Source organism: Chelonoidis abingdonii, chromosome 19 (genome assembly GCF_003597395.2).
Source record: "Chelonoidis abingdonii isolate Lonesome George chromosome 19, CheloAbing_2.0, whole genome shotgun sequence".
NCBI classification, from domain to species: domain Eukaryota; kingdom Metazoa; phylum Chordata; order Testudines; family Testudinidae; genus Chelonoidis; species Chelonoidis abingdonii.
Window position 1 is genome coordinate 4,859,732 of NC_133787.1, and position 16,175 is coordinate 4,875,906.

General features: G+C 48.0%; 1 protein-coding gene across 1 annotated transcript in view; it reads left to right on the plus strand.

The window, feature by feature from the left end:
- PLEKHG4 (pleckstrin homology and RhoGEF domain containing G4) overlaps positions 1 to 16,175 on the plus strand; it is a 161,023-nt gene that overhangs the window by 23,039 nt on the left and 121,809 nt on the right. The window contains exon 2 of the mRNA XM_032788459.2: positions 15,285 to 15,482. Coding sequence (XP_032644350.2) covers positions 15,285 to 15,482 — 198 coding nt within the window. The remainder of the gene's footprint in view (positions 1 to 15,284; positions 15,483 to 16,175) is intronic.

Sequence of the window (16,175 nt, forward strand, 5' to 3'; positions counted from 1 at the left end):
GTATTAAGGGGTGAACATCACCAGACAGACATTTAAATTGTTTTATTTAACTAAAACAACAAGGTTAAGTATTCTGGATTTTTTTCTTCAACAGCAAAGATTTTAACAAAACAAGCATATGTCCCTCGCTTCTCACATTTATCTCCAGACTTCTTCTCCTTGTCCGGATCTATTCCTCCCCCAGCTATCTTCTATTCATTGAACTTTTTGAAACTTTGCACTTTTAGAGAGAGGTAAGGGATTGACTCTGTACACAAATTTGCAGAGGGACAATAGGGTTGAGGTCTGCTGTTTCTCACCTCTATGCATTATTTATTTATTTAAAAACATTGTTGCTGTTAACAAGCATGTTGTCGCTGGAGACACAAATCCACAGTTTGAGAACTGCAAAACTAAGCATCTCTGATGGTATCTTCTACACTGAACTCTGAGTCCCATTGGGTAGATAGAAAGATTAACCTACATAATCTATACAGAAGCCCCTGGAACCCCCTAAGATTGGATCCCTAATCCATGAACTGTTGGAACTCATTTACAAAACTTTTCTTAAACATTCCATGAATATATTGTCTCATACTATAGAATTAGAATTTATAATCCCTATTCCATGATGAGATCTCTTTGAGCTATAATGTATCTTAATTAAAATTATCTTTAGATAGGTTTTTTCCTCTCAAAACGCATTTTATCAAAAAAATCAGATTTTTTTAATTAAAAAAAAAACACCATTGATTTTTATCCACCTTGATTCATGCTTCGTGGCTGTGGATTCTTTCAAACTTGTGCTGCCTCTCAGACTGTTTACTTTTTGAATAAGGTTCTTCTCATACTCTCAGGAGACTGGTATGCAGGCCCGTTCATGGATGAAAGAAAAAAATGCCTGTGAAAGTATTTATTTGTGTGTTTGAGCTTCATAACCACCCACATTTTGGCATCCATCTCTTCTGTGCACAAAGATGTCTTTTAGAAATCACTTGTTAAATCTCCGCCCTTCTTTGATATGTATGGAAATAATGGAAATGCATGAGACTGCTTTTGTTCAAACAGGCTATAAAGGGAGTATCTCTGGAGCTATGTTTATTCCTTTCTGGCTAGGAGTTAAGTGAAAGCGATCCACTCAGTTTATCACTGAGTTAGCTAGCTTATTAGCATGGGTTTCTAAGGGTACGTCTACACTACAGGATAATTCCAAATTACATTAAACCAGTTTTATAAAACAGATATTATAAATTCGATTTCCCGCGGCCACACTAGGCACAGTAATTCGGTGGTGTGCGGCGTGCTGCGTCATGGTCCGAAGGCTAGCGTCGATTCCTGGAGGCATTGCACTGTGGGTAGCTATCCCATAGCTTATCCCATTAGTCTCCCCGCCCTTAGGATCTCCCCGTTGAGAGGCCCAGATGGAATGATGGCTGCAAATGATGTCGGGGTGGTTCTGGGTAATGTCTGTTCAGTCATTCCTTCCTCCGGGAAAGCAAACGGCCCGACAATCATTTCACGCCCTTTTTCCCGGACTTGCCGGCAGACGCTATAGCACGGCAACCATGGCAGTTTCAGCGTTTTTTGGGTTTGGGTTTTTTTTTGTTTTTTTGTTGTTTTTTTTTACAGTCCCTGTATGGTGTACTGGATGCCCTGCGGACAGAGGCGGATACTTCCAGCGCTACACAGCACCATTTCATTTGCTTTTGCATTGATAGCAGAGACGCGTATACATCGTCGTTCTGTACCGTTACCTGCCGGCAGTAAACTGGCATGATGCATGACGGTTATCTCTCCCCCTCTGTACTGTCATACTGCTATCATGAGTGCCCCTGGCTGATGATCGGCTGGGGGTTTGCAAAAGCAAAACTGGAATGACTCCCTGAGTCAATCCCTCCTTATGTTTCTAAAAATAGAGTCAGTCCTGCCTAGAATAGGGCAAGTGTACCTAGAGGACTAGTGTATCAGAAACAGAGAGCAGCTGCTCGTTCAGTCGGTCAGAAATGATTCACCATTCAGGGGGTGCCCCTTGCAAACAATCCCTACCCCATTGCTTCCCTCCTCCACCTTCCTGGGGCTAACCGTGGCAGTGTCCCGACCCATTGTGTCACTGAAGATAGTTAGAGTAATCAGGAATTAGGAAGACACTGAGGTTTTAGTGGGACATGAACATGAGGGGGAGGCTGCCTCTGCGTGCTTCAGATAGTTCCAGCAGACAGCTTAAGTGGTGTGGGGGTGGAGAGGAGCCGAGTCCCACTGCTATGACAGTCCAAGGCAGTACAGAACTTTTCTATTACACATGAAAAAGGAAGTGGCGGCTGATTGAAGCTCACCCTCCCCAGTTGCTATGATGAAGGACGGTTTACAAAGCCGTTTTCCTGTCCATCTACTGGGAGTGACAAGAATCATTTCCTGTTTTCACCCAGGCTGCCCCCAGAGTGCCTCAATTAGGCCAAACATGTTATAGGGTAATTGAGTCAATTATCAAGCAATCATGGAGCACTCGGGTTCATAAAGGACGGCTACCAGTCCTACTGCACCGTCTGCCTACGGCAGGGAGAGGAGCGAATACTGCGCTTCACTGCTGCAGCAGCGCGTCTACCAACAGCATTCAGTAGACATAGGGTGACATTGAAAGAAGTCAGAAACTATTTCTTCTACCCTTTCTTTCACGTGGTGGAGGGGGAGTTAAACTTGATGAGCTATTCCCTGACCACGCCAGGACAATGTGTTTCGAACCTACAGGCACTTTGGAGCTTCAGCAAGAATGCAAATACTTTTCGGAGACTGCTGTGGACCTGTGGGATAGCGGCTTGGTCCTCAAGTAACCCTCCCTCCCATTAGTGTCCATTGAGTCTCTGGGCTTCCCGTTCAGATGCTTGTCACGCAGCAGCTGTGTAGCCTGGGAGATTTTTTTCACACTGCTTGGCATTTCGTCTTCTGTAACGGAGCTTCTGATAGAACAGATTTGTCTCCCCCATACAGCATTCAGAATCCCAGTATCTCCGTACGCGTCCATGGTTGGAGCTCTTGGTTTGGAATTGGGACTTGCCATTGCACACCGTGCTGATTCAGACTCCAGGCTGGGCAAACAGGATAATATAATTTCAAAAGTTCGAGGGGCTTTCCTTGTTTTAGCCTGCCCGCCGCATCCGAGTTCAGATTGCTGTCCAGAACTCAGGTGCACTGCGGGATACCGGCCCAGAGGCCAATAACGTGATTGAGCGGCCACACTAACTCTTAATCGAGATGATGTTTATTATCAGTTTAGCGCTATCCTCTCGTCGGGAGGAGTACAGAAACCAATTTAAAGAGCCCTTTATATCGATATAAAGAGCCTTGTAGTGTGGACGGGTACAGCGTTAAATCAATTTAACACTGTTTAAATCGATTTAAACACGTAGTGTAGACCAGGCCTAACACTGTATTTGAGCATGGGAAAGGTTTTCATCCAGTTCATGTAAGTCCTGAACAGCAGGCCCTAGGAGAAGGAGAACTTGAGGTCATGACTATTCATAGGATCATAGGATTGGAAGGGACCTCAAGAGGTCATCTAAGCCAATCCCCTGCATTCATGGCAGAATTAACGTGTTTCTTTCTTTCCCAACAAGTGGTGATGCAAAAGTCATAGAAAAGTTCTGACAAAAAGGTTATGCGTTAGTGGGGAGATTTTCCAGAGAGCTATGCACCCTGCAGCTCCTATTGTTTTCAGTGGGATCTACTGAGTGTGGAGCATGTTTGAGTGTTCCGATTCTTGGGGCCAGAGTTTCAAAGCACTTCGGGTTCTGGTGTTAGCTGCAAAGTTGAGTGAACCTGAACTGAGTCTGGCTAGAGAACACAGGTCATGTTGAGGTGACACAGCATTGCTCAGTGCTCAAGCAGCTCCGTGGAGTTAGTGGAATATGACTCCTGGGAAAGGAGGAGCACAAGTGGCTGGAGCAGCAGAGGGCTGGTCTCATGAGGAATCAGCTGACCATTCTCCTTGTGCTCTAGGGATGAGTTACCAGGGTTCTTCTGGGCTGGAAGCTTCTCCGTGAGGCTGACCCTTTCCTGCAGCCTGTAACCCAGATATGGGCTCCCAGTACTTGGGATCCACCGTAGCATCTCTTGTCATTTGAGATCCAGTGATAGGCAACCAGAGGGAGGGGCCCTAGGAAGCCATCCCTCCCCTCCTAGGGTTGTCACTTCGTTTATTAGTCTGATGGGGCTAGCTCCTTTCCCCTATGACATTGTGACATTAACATTACAATATTGTGACATTGCATCAGTATGTCATAATGATTCATAGAGTTTAGGGCCAGAAGGGACTGTCAGATCATCTGATTTGACCTCCTGTACAGCACAGCCCTTACATTTCACTAGCACCGGTGCAAGGATGTTTCGCGCCCTAGGCAAAACTTCTACCTTGTGCACTCTCTTGTCCCCGAGTCCCCGCCGTGAGGTGCCCCCCCCCAAGCAGCTCCCTCCCTCCGCCCTGAGGCATCCTCCCTGCGGCAGCTCCCCACCCTCCACCCTCCGCCCTGAGGCACCTCAACCCCGCCCCAGCTCACCCCTGCTCTGCCTCCACCCTGAACACACCGTGGCTGCTTCACTTCTCCCGCCTCCCAGGCTTGCGGTGCCAATCAGCTTAGGTGCTGCAAGCCTGGGAGGTGGGAGAAGTGAAGCAGCCACAGCATGCTCGGGGAGGAGGCGGGGCAGGGGTGAGTGGGGGCGGGGAGTTCCCCTGCATGCCGCCACCCCCCTTACTTGCTGCAGGCGGCCCTCTCCGCACTCCCCTGCCCCAACTCCCTCCTCCTAAATGCCGGCGGTGACCGAGGTGGCCAAAGATCCGGCTGTCGCAGTCACTGCCAAAGAAAATGCTGCCCCCCAAATCCTAGCGCCCTAGGCGACCGCCTACGTCGCCCAAATGTTTGCACCGGCCCTGCATTTCACCCAGTTACCCTTGTGTGGAGCCCCATAGCTTGTGCACTAAAACATGTCTTTCAGAAAGGTGTCCAGTCTTAATTTCAAGACTTCAAGAGATGGAGAATCAATCGCTTTCCTTGGTAGTTAGTTCCAGAGCTTACCACCCTCTCTGTTAAAAACAGTCTTATTTCTAATTGAATTTGTCTGGCTTCAGCATTTCGCCATTGGATCTTGTTATGCCTTTGTGTGCCAGAGAAATGCATATAATCATGTAACACAAATAATTATTTAAGTGCTCGCTGATGTGAAGATAAAGTTTCTGGCACTGCTTAGTCATTTTGCTGGTGGATTATCTTCCCTTTTTTAGCACAGGCGTTTTCCAATCTGCTGAAAGATGCTCCCAGATGGGTGTTTGAGTTCAAGGTGATGGATATTGTGTAAAACTTGCTGAAACTGTGTAATGCTCCTGGCTAAAAAATGTTAAAAATGAGCCGAAAGTTTATGCAGTGCCAAGCTGATATAAATGAAGTCCTTTTGTTTTGCTCTGGTTTCCCTGTCGTGTTGCTCGCTGGAGATTGCTCACAAACATTAAAGTCTTCTTCCCCTTGGTCCTGGGCCTTGGTCAGAACGATTGTTAGTGCTTCCTGGCATGTCACACACTGTGCTGAAATCTGGAGCTGGGAACAAGAGTAGGGTTGTAATTAGTAGTAATGGGATGAAATCAAACCAGGGCAATAATGAGTGCTGGATAGGAGGGAAAAAAAATCCTAACAGTGAAATCTGTTGGACCCCAGAATCTTTTTAGAAGTCTACTAAGGAAAGGAATGGATGCCCTATCGTTTGGGTCATTTCAAAGTGGAACTTGGAATCTAGGCACAATCCTGCATGAGTTCAATGGAGGTGGACTTATCATCTACAGTAAGATTTCAGGAATCTCACTCTGTGTGAGACTCTGGGGCCTAGAATGTCTGTTAAGTCAACGTGAAGTGATGGAAGCAGCTACGAAGTGTGGCTGAGAGCTCTTTTGTTCAGAATATCTCTAGGCTGAATCATCACTGGGTTTCGTGGTCTGTAAGCATCCACTTTACACTGGTATACAGGGACAGTAAAGCATCTGTGCCATGCCAAGAGTCCTCGACCATGGTGATATTGCAGGTAACTCCTCCAATCACCACCGTTACTACAGCTAGTTTGTATGCAACAATTTCATTGGTTGTATAAGGGAAACACCATCTGCTGTGCCCATGCACCCAACTGTCACACACACAAATCTCCTCGAACAAACCTCTCAGACACAAATCAACACAGCCACCCACACAAGACCAGCAGCACGAGAATCCCAAACATACACAGCCCCTTATGACAGCACACACCCCTCATTCGCCATTCTCACAAATTCACACAACTCTCCCAGCACAACCCCCTCAGACACAAATCAACACAACCACTCAACAACAAAAACACAGCCAGCACAGTAACCCCAAACATCACGCTGAAGCCTAGAACGTCTGTTGACTCAGTGTGAGCGATGTTCAGAACATCACCAGGTTCAAACATCACGTGGCCCTGGGCGAACCAGACAGGATGTTGGAGTTAAAAGGCTCCATGGTGGTAGGATCATGATGGCTGCTCAGGGGAGACAGTAACAGTTCCAGGGAGGTAACAAAGAGGTGCTTGTGCGTCTCCGCTAGGGGGCAGCTCAGTGCACAACCCTTGGGAATATATACAACATCGCTTACTACTGCACAGGGCATGGAAACCAGAGCCCCTATTTGTGGCTTTTTTTACACACGTGGCTTTACGAATTACACCTGTGCGACAGCCAGCCTTTCAGGGACTAGTGATTTAATAAATCGTCTCCCGTCTCTAACTTCTGTCATTCTATCACTTGCGATATGACAATTCTTATGACTCCTGATTTTAGAAATGTACGTGCCCCACTTGACCGCTAAAGGGAGGGCACGTGTGTAGCCTGTCACTGTGCTCTCGCAGTGTAAGGGTGATGGGCTCTACCCTGGGCATATCACGTGAGCCACTCTCAAATAGAGTGACCTTTAAGGCATTGTGTGAATTCTTTAGAAAACAATGGAATGTGGAACAAAACTAGGTAGTGTTAAGTTGCACTAACATTGTATAAAGATTATCATTGGAGTCTGGCATTTCAAAAGCGTGAGAGACCTTGTCTGTGAGCAGAGCTGAACGAGAGTAACCAAAGGTGTTTCCAAAACCCACTCAGCTGGGCTGTGAGGAGCTGCAGTTCCTCTTTCTGGCTGCTGGAGGGCGCTGTGGAGCATGGCTGCTTATTTTCCTCCCCTCTCGCTCCAAGCAGCCAGGGGGACAGAAGTTGGAGGTGAGTTCCAGACCTCCCACCCAGCACCCACCACTGAGCTCAGCCACCCAACACCCCCCACCCTGCCCCAGCACCCACTGAGCTCAGCCTGCCAGCACCCCACACCTGCCTGCCCCAGGTCTCCCGCTACACACTAAGCTCAGCCATCAGGCAGCCCAGTCCCCACTGATCTCTGCACCAATCACCCTCCCCACCCGTACCCACCGCCTTGCCCTAGCACCCACTGAGCTCTGGTCTTTGCCCAGAAAGAACTGAGAATTTGAAAATATAAAAGCCAGAGATGAGGGATACAGGCAAAGTGCTCGAAGTGATTAGATGCCCCAATCTCCTCGTCCCTTTGCTTGTGTTTTACTGCAGGTCAAGAACAAATCATGTCAAACTAACCTAACAGCAGCTTTCTTTGACAGAGTAACAGGTCTTATGGATGGCGGGGGTGGTGGTGGTGGGGGGAGTGGTAGATGTCGCATATCTTGACTTTAGTAAGACTTTCGATCATAGGCGCCAACTTCCCTTCTTGACCCCCACCCCTGGCCCCGCCTCTTCCCACCCCTGCATCGCCCTCGCCCCCTCCCCATTCCACCCCTTCCCCAAAGTTCCCGCCCCACCCTGCCCTGCTCCCTTCTTGCCCCCATTCCACCCCCATCGCCCAAGCAATATTGATATAGCAACTGGAGAAAAACTTCCAGGGCCCAGTGTCAGAGCTGTGCGAATGACAGTCAGGAGGGTGCAAAGCCTCCTACCCACTGATGCCGCTCCCCATGTGGCTGCTCGACCTGGTGCCTGCATCGGTCCTTCTGGGTTTCATAATGCTCAGTGGGGCAGGAATACCTTGACTTACCTCGTGTGCATTTGGCTGGAGCTTGGGAGCCCTGCATTCATTCTCTGCACTGGATAGAAGCTCATTCCATGCCCACAACTGTATACAGATGGGAGGCAGGATCTTTGGTTCTCCAGGCTCTTAGGCAACCATACATTCTTGTTTCCACACTGCAATCCCCTGGCATAGCCCTTAAGGACACACAAGCAGATCTGCAGGCAGGACAGCCCCTGGGATTAATGTAGCATAACCTGTGCTATAACAAACAGCAGCTCGCGCTGCAGAATCCCTTGTGCTGTGGCTCTGTGCAGCCTCGTGCTAGGGCAGTTTTCAGATACTGCATGCCCCTTGGGCTGAAGGCACAGGGCTTTGGAGCCATGTGCAACTTGTCGCATTATCACATGCTGATTGCTGGGGTGTGCCAAAAACTGCCCGGTGCAAAGTATGCCAGCCAAAGGAATGTGGGTGCAGCTGACTGGCTGATGCTTCTGGTAGTCATCCCTTCTCTACCTCAGAACAACTCTGCAGCTTGTTTCTGGCCACAGAGATGAACAGCCCCAGTCTGCTTTCTTTGAAGTGGGAAGATATTGGTTGGTGAAACCTTGTGCCACGTATTAAATCCAAAGGCCCTCGGCCTGCCTGTGCCTAGTGGAGAGGCATGTTAGGGGAAGTACTTGCCTTTGGCAGCAATCCTGGGAAAGCCCTTCTTGAGTAGAATCATACCTGTCATCTGGAAGCCCAGGCTGCTTCCAGTCTGTTCTGCTCTTCACTTCCAGGCAGATGTTGCAGTCGCTGCCTGCATTTGGGCATGGCGTTGTGATGCTTTTTACAAAGTGCTGAGGAACTGCATACTGAGAACACATACAGAAGTGGGGCTTTGAGTCCGAAGTGCATTCTGGAAAGCAAGTGCCTCATCTTAATTTGGTTTGAATTAAACCAAAGATTGCAAGCTAATCATTTCCGAGTGTTTGTTTTTCTGCAGTGACTGTAATGATCATCCTGCATACTGTCCTGTAGCAGCTTCCAAGGCTGCAGCTGGGAGAGTGGATCGGCCACACGTGGAAGTGATTTACTCTCATTTCGTTTTGTGGAGCACCACTTTGCTGTATGAGCTGTATTATTAACCAGCTGCAGAGCAGTCAGGCTTGTGGCTGAGTGTTGCTCTGTGTGTGGCTTGAGCTGGGTTGTGGTAGGACATTATAGCAGTGCTTCTCTGGTGGCCCACTGCGTTTGCAGGATGGAAGCATAGCAACCATATTCTCAAAGGACGTGAGCACCCACATTTCCAGCTGAGCTCAACAGCAGCTGTGGCTGCACCTGTGAAAAATCAGACCTGACTCTGTAGTACTCTGCCTTGCACGTGTGCATGGATTCTGTGCTTTCACCCTAAACCCACAGGCAGGCTGAAGCAAGAACCCTATGAGAGAGGTGAACTGCTCCTGTTTATCTCATTGGGAAGTTAAATTGCCAACACTGGGCTTCAGAGTTAAGCATCAGCTACAGAATTTAACAGCAGACCATTTTAGCAAAAACATATAGTGACTCAGGGACTGCAAGCCAAGCCTGGGTAAAACATCGGCTTGTCGTTTTCTCCATTCTGTCCCTAAGCACTGGTACCTCCAAGTGAACAGTGGAGGCTGTGGACTTACATCTGTTCTCCTTAGAGTGCTCTCTTGGAAACTGATGGTTGATGAAATTAGAACTGATTCGAAATTAAGTGAAACATTTGGACTTTGTTGAAAGAATGAACACTGAAAAAATCTCAGCAGAAAACTCAAAAATTGTAAAAACCTCCAGTTTTCAGACAAAACATTTCCGTTTTTATTCTTTGGCTGAGGCCAGGGTAGTGCGAGGGGTCCACAGAGAATGACACTAAACTTGGAGCTGGGGACACCTTGCTGCTTTCTCCATTATTTTCATTTCTCTCTCTTCTCTGTCCATTGTTGTGCCGGTCTCTCCTCTCTATTATTTCCTAATCTCTATATCTTTCCCTCCTTTTCCCTTTGTGCATTTCTCCCCATGCTCCCCACACCTCGGAGTCTACGTGTGCATGGGCAGCGTTCAGTGAGGGGTCGACGCTTGTGGAACTGAGATCCGGGCTGTGGCCAAGTGTGAGTTCTGACCCCTCCCTTCTTACTTTGCTGAGCAATTCAGGCGCAGGCGTGTGTGCTGCTTGGTCACAAAACGGCCCAGAGGCTAGAGCCACAAAGGGACTTAGGAACCTTACTGCCCCTTTGCCACATTAAGTCCAATTTAGACACCGCTGAGATCCTCAGAACCATGATTCACCTGCCTCTCAATTCTGTAGGTGCCTAAATTCCCTAAGAACCTGCCTTTCTACCAGTAAAGTCTCCATGGCATCTCATTTTGGCTGGTGGCTGTGTGCAAAACCACCTAATTCCTGATGCCAGTGAGTGGCTGGTGCCTAGTTCACACCTAAACCTTGATGGGATTCACACTAGGCATTGCCCTGTCTAGCTCACTTGTGGGCCCAATCCAGCGGGTGTGCTCAGATCATGCCTAACCTGCGTGCCAGACAGTAGTGCCCACCTAGAGGGTAGGTGTTGCAATGCTGAGCATAGTAATGTGTATTCACCCCTAGCCCTGCACAGAGGGGGCATGGAGCAGCTGGCATTGCTGCTCTCTCCCCTCCTCCTTACACCCTATGGGGCTGGGGTGGGGAGGAGGAGGAGCAACTCTCCTTCTTTCTTAACCCCAAACCTGGCTGGTGCCTGTGGTGTTTGCTGGAGCAGCACAAGGCAGGAAATGCACTGCTCACTGGCTTAACCTTGTATTTTAGACACACAACATTGACCCCTTTCAGCCCTTCGCAGAGGCTGTTTCCTCAGACCCCTCTGAGGTAGGTAGGCAAAACCAGCAGAATCCCCCCATTCCCAGGGTGGAGAATTGCCCTAATGAGCAGAGTGAATTGGCTGTCCCAGAGAGATCCTTAACCCTCTAAACATTTCAGCTGATTGCAGCTGTCATGTATTTACTTAGGAAGGTGCAGCCCTGAGGCAGCATCTGGTTGTCTGTGAAGTTCTGCTTTCGACTCTGTCTCCTAGTCTGGTTTGACTGACCCACAAGAGATACGGAGGATGTGCCCAAGGCCCGTAGTGAGTCTGGGACCCAGCAGGATCAGGACATGCCATCCTGCAGATGTAGCACTTACCACTACCTGCCCCCCTGCCTCTCCTGCCCCAGGCTTCCCAAATGGACTCCTAGAATGGCTTTAGTTCTACCCACGGTGCAGTGCCTCGTACACAGGGCAAAGCTTATCTCAGGAGCTGCTCCAGATCCATCGCGCTCAAAGGGCCAGTGGCTGAGTGCAACTGCAGAGAGTGCTAGAAGTGCTGTTGCAGCAATCAGTGTGTTAATGAGTTAATCCCTGTTTGTGCCATATAGGGTGACCAGTTCACCTCACGAAAATAGCGGGACACAGTGCGGTGCCATCAGCCCCACCCGCAGTCCACTCCCACTCCTCCCAGGCTCTGCCCCCACTCTGCCCCAGATCCCACCAGCTCGCCCCCCCCCCACGCCTTTCCTCATCCCACGACCTGCCGCTGGCTTCCTGCATCCCTTTTCAGTCCCCCACCCATTGCTTGCCTCCCCACCTGCTCGCCCGCCGCTTGCCTCTTCACCCCCCCGCCCGCCACTCACCCCTACAGCGCTGACTTCCCCTCTGCTGGGTGGCTGCTCGCCCACCGCCTGCCTCTTCCCGCCCCTGCACTGCTCTCACCCCACCCTCATTCCACCCCCTTCCCCCAAGTCCCCACCCCTGCCCTGTCTTGTCTTTGCCTCCTCCCCTGAGCGCACCGCATACCTGCTCCTCCACCCTCCCTCCTAGAAAGCGCTAAGCGCTGTCAAACAGATGTTAGGTGGCGGGAAGTGCTGGAGGGGGGGAGAAGCGGGGATGCGATGCGCTGGGGGAGGGAGAAGGAGGTGAGGAAGTGGGAGCTTGGCTGCAATTTTTCCCTGTGGGTGCTCCAGCCCCGGAGCACCCGCAGGGTCAGCGCCTCCCTCCCGCTCACCTCCTTACCTGAATATCGGGACAAATGGCGTCCCAATCGTACATTGATCAGGACACGGGACAAAGGGTTAAATATCAGGACAGTCCTGATTTTATCGGGACATCTGGTCACCCTAGTGTCATAGGATCATTAAGGTTCCCTACTTAAAACTGAGACTCAGGAAATGTCAGTGTTAAAGGCTGGATTTGTAAACAAGCTAGGTGCATGCTTACTACAGTTGCACACTCAAATCAGGTACCTATGAGCGCACGTGCCCAGAAACAGCCCTTTGTGAATGTAACTGCCAGTTAGGTGCATAATTGTGGGTACTCTTTGTGTCCCTACATTGCTTAAAACCAAGTCCCCAAAAGCAGACGGAGGACTGGGAAGATTAACTACATCTTTGTAACATATCTTACAGGCCTGTAAACCTAACTTCAGTATCAGGCAAATTGCTGCAAACTATTGTAAAGAACAGAATTATCAGGTATAGAGATAAATATGATATGTTGGGGAATAATCAACATGGCTTTGTAAAGGGAAATTATGTCTTGCCAATGTATTAGAATTCTTTGAGGGTGTCAACAAGCCTATGGACAAGGTTGATCCAGTGGATATAGTGTACTTGGACTTTCAGAAAGCCTTTGACAAGGTCCCTTACCAACTACTCTTGAGCAAATTAAGAAGTCACGGGATAAAAGCGAAGGTCTCCTCACGGATCAGTAACTGGTTAAAAGATAGGAAACGTAGGGTAGGAATAAATGGTCAGTTTTCACAATGGAGAGAGGTAAATGGCAGGTCTCCCAAGGATCTGAACGAGGACCTGTGCTGTTCAATATATTCATAAAGGAACTGGAAAAGGGGGTAAACAGTGAGGTGGGTAATTTTGTATTGTCTTCAAATTTTGCCAAGACAGTTAAGTCCAAAGCTGACTATGAAAGGTTACAAATGGATCTTAAGGAACTGGGTGACAAAATTGCATTTATCAACATTGAAGTTCATTTGCTAAGTAATGCACATCATAAAACATAATCCCAACTATACATATAAAATGATTAGGTCCAAACTAGCTGTTACCAGTAAAGAAAGAGATCTTGGAGTCATCATGGAGAGTTCTCTGACAACATCTGCTCTATGTGCAGAGGCAGTCAAAAAAGTGAACAGCATGCTAGGAACCATTAGGAAAGGGATAGATAATAAGACAGAAAATATCATAATGCCACTATGTAAATCCAAGGTACACCCATACCTTGAATACTGTGTGCAGTTCTTGTAACTCCATCTCAAAAAAGATAGATTAGAATTGGAAAAGGTGGAGAAAGAGCAGCAAACGTTATTGGGGTATGGAACAGCTTCCCTATGAGAAGAGGTTAAAAGGACTAGGACTGTTCGGCTTAGAAAAGAGATCCTAAGGTGAGATATGATGGAGGTCTATAAAATCATGACTAGTGTGGGCAGAGTGAATAGGGAAGTGTTATTTACCTCAGAACACACCAATCAGGGGTCACCCAATGAAATTAGCAGGCAGCAGGTTTAAAACAAACAAAGGAAAGTATTTCTTCACACAACACAGTCAACCGGTGGAACTCATTGCCAGGGGATGTTGCGAAGGCCAAAACTATAACTGGGTTCAAAAAAGAATTAGACAAGTTCCTGGAGGACAGGTCCAGCAATGGCTACAAGGCGAGATGATCAGGGATTTAACCCCACGCTCGTCGTGTCTCTAAACTGCTAGAAGCTGGGACTGAACAACAGAGGATAGGTCACTCCAAATTGCCCTGTTCTGTTCATTCCTCTGAAGCATCTGGCAGCAGCTGCCGTCTGAAGACAGAAAACTGGTTTAGATGGACCATTAGTCTGACCCAGTATGGCCGTTCTTACCGTCTTATGTTTATCTAAGGATGTTGCTGCTGGAGCCACAGGGCTCTTTGTCCAGGATATCAGTGCTCTCTGCGCCCCGTCAGAGACGACTGTTCTGTATGCACTCCCATGTTTTGGTGTTTAATGTTTATCTCTGTATTAGTCCTACATAAGGAACTGAGTGGATCCCTTCCACCTCACAAATGCAACTCCTGCGGGCTTTTGGAGATCAATGTAACTAAAGGGAGGTGGGGACTTATGTATTATCTTTATTCTGTGTTTGTACTGTTGTTTAAACAACACTGACAACATGCAATGGCTATTTTCTGTGCATTTGTTTCACTAAAGACGGGATAATATGCACGTTGGATTTTTGTAACATTATCAAGGGGTTTTGACTCAATGCCCATGTTAATAATTGTCTTGTGAAGACTTCCATAGGGCTGCAGGAATGGTATGAGTGTGAGAATAATGGAAGTGCCATCACTGAGCACTGCAGGTTTGTGTCTTTAGAAAGAAGGGAGATCCCACTCATATACCCCGGAATAGGATCTGCAGGGAGTAGCTCTCACTATAGAGACCCTGCCACTACCGTGGCAGCTCTCTGGCCACCAAGCTCCCCTGGGAGCCAAGCACCTGCTCAGTACTTTGAGGGAGTTATCTGAAAAAATCAAAATGACAAACAGTTCGGTCCTCTAAGTGCTACTCAATAGCACATACAAAACAATTTCTCCTCCTGAGGCGTCTGACACACTGGAACATCATTAAAATCACCACTCACTCCACATGGCTACACCTGTCCTGCTGCACATCTACTTTTCAAACATGGGGTTAATGAGCATGGGGAGTGGGTGGGGTTAATGAAGGCTCTCTTTAGCCCTCGGAGGTATGAAACACCGGCTTGTACACACCTATGTGCTGAGTGGAATCTCCAAATGTGGCGTGGTTGAAAAGGTGTTTGAAACTTGGGCCTGCAGATCCACACGCCCCACTTCACTGATGTGCGGCAATAACACGTTAATTGCAGCCCCACCCGACTCAGCAGGGAGAAGGATTTGGTGTGTTAGGTGGATGCTGTGATGATCTCAGAGCCGTGTGCAGCTCTCTGTCATGTGAGCGCTTCACTCACGCACTGGAGGAGCTTATTTTAAAGACTATTTTACATGAAAATTCACATAATAAGGAAGCTTACAAGGACTTAAGCTCATTCTTCCTCTTCCTCCTTTGCTTGAGAGGCCCTACATCTTGCAGGGGCTGCACCCCAGGAGTTTTGGGGGTCCTTAGCATGCTATCCCCTCTGTTCTCTGGGAGGCGAGGTTGAGACATGCGGCATCCTGGTGCCATTAATGTTCTCTCTCGACAGGACTCCGAATCACTGGACAGGTGCATACAGAGTACTTTATCCGTGCTCTACCCTCCATTTGAGGCCACAGCAGCCACGGTTCTGTGCCAGGTTTTTGACGTGGTGGAGAAGACGTACCGCGGGGATGGACTGCGCTACCTCATAGATTTCCTGATTCCAACAAAGCACATCTTGCAGTGCATTCAGCAGGATGCCTGTGTAAGTATCGCTCTCGCCCAGAGACCTGTGTACAGCTCCTTAGGAGGCTTTTCTTGTAGAAAAAGCAACGAGCAGTGCTTGTGGCACCTTAGAGACTAACAAATGTATTTGGGCATAAACTTTCGTGGGCGAGAACCCATTTCATTAGATGCATGAAGTGGAAAATACAGGAGCAGGTATAAATACATGAAAGGATGGGAGTTGCCGTACCAAGTGTCAGGTCAGTCTAATGAGACAATTCACTTAACAGCGGGATACCAAGGGAGGAAAGATAACTTTTGAAGAATAAAAAGAATAAATGGACACAAATCTGACATCAGGAATCATAACATTCAAAAACCAGTCAGAGAACACTTCAATCTCTCTGGTCACTCAATAACAGACCTAAAAGTGGCAATTCTTCAACAAAAAAAAAACTTCAGAAACAGACTCAAACATGAAACTGTGGAACTGGAATTAATTTGCAAACTGGACATCATCAGATTAGTCCTGAATAAAGACTGAGAGTGGTTGAGTCATTACAAAACCTAAACCTATTTTCCCCAATACTAATTTCCCCCTACTGTTACTCACGCCTTCTTGTGAACTATCTGAAATGGGCCACTCTCATTACCACTTCCAAAGTTATCTTTCCTCCCTTGGTATCCTGCTGTTAAGTGAATTGTCTCATTAGACTGACCTGACACTTCGTAA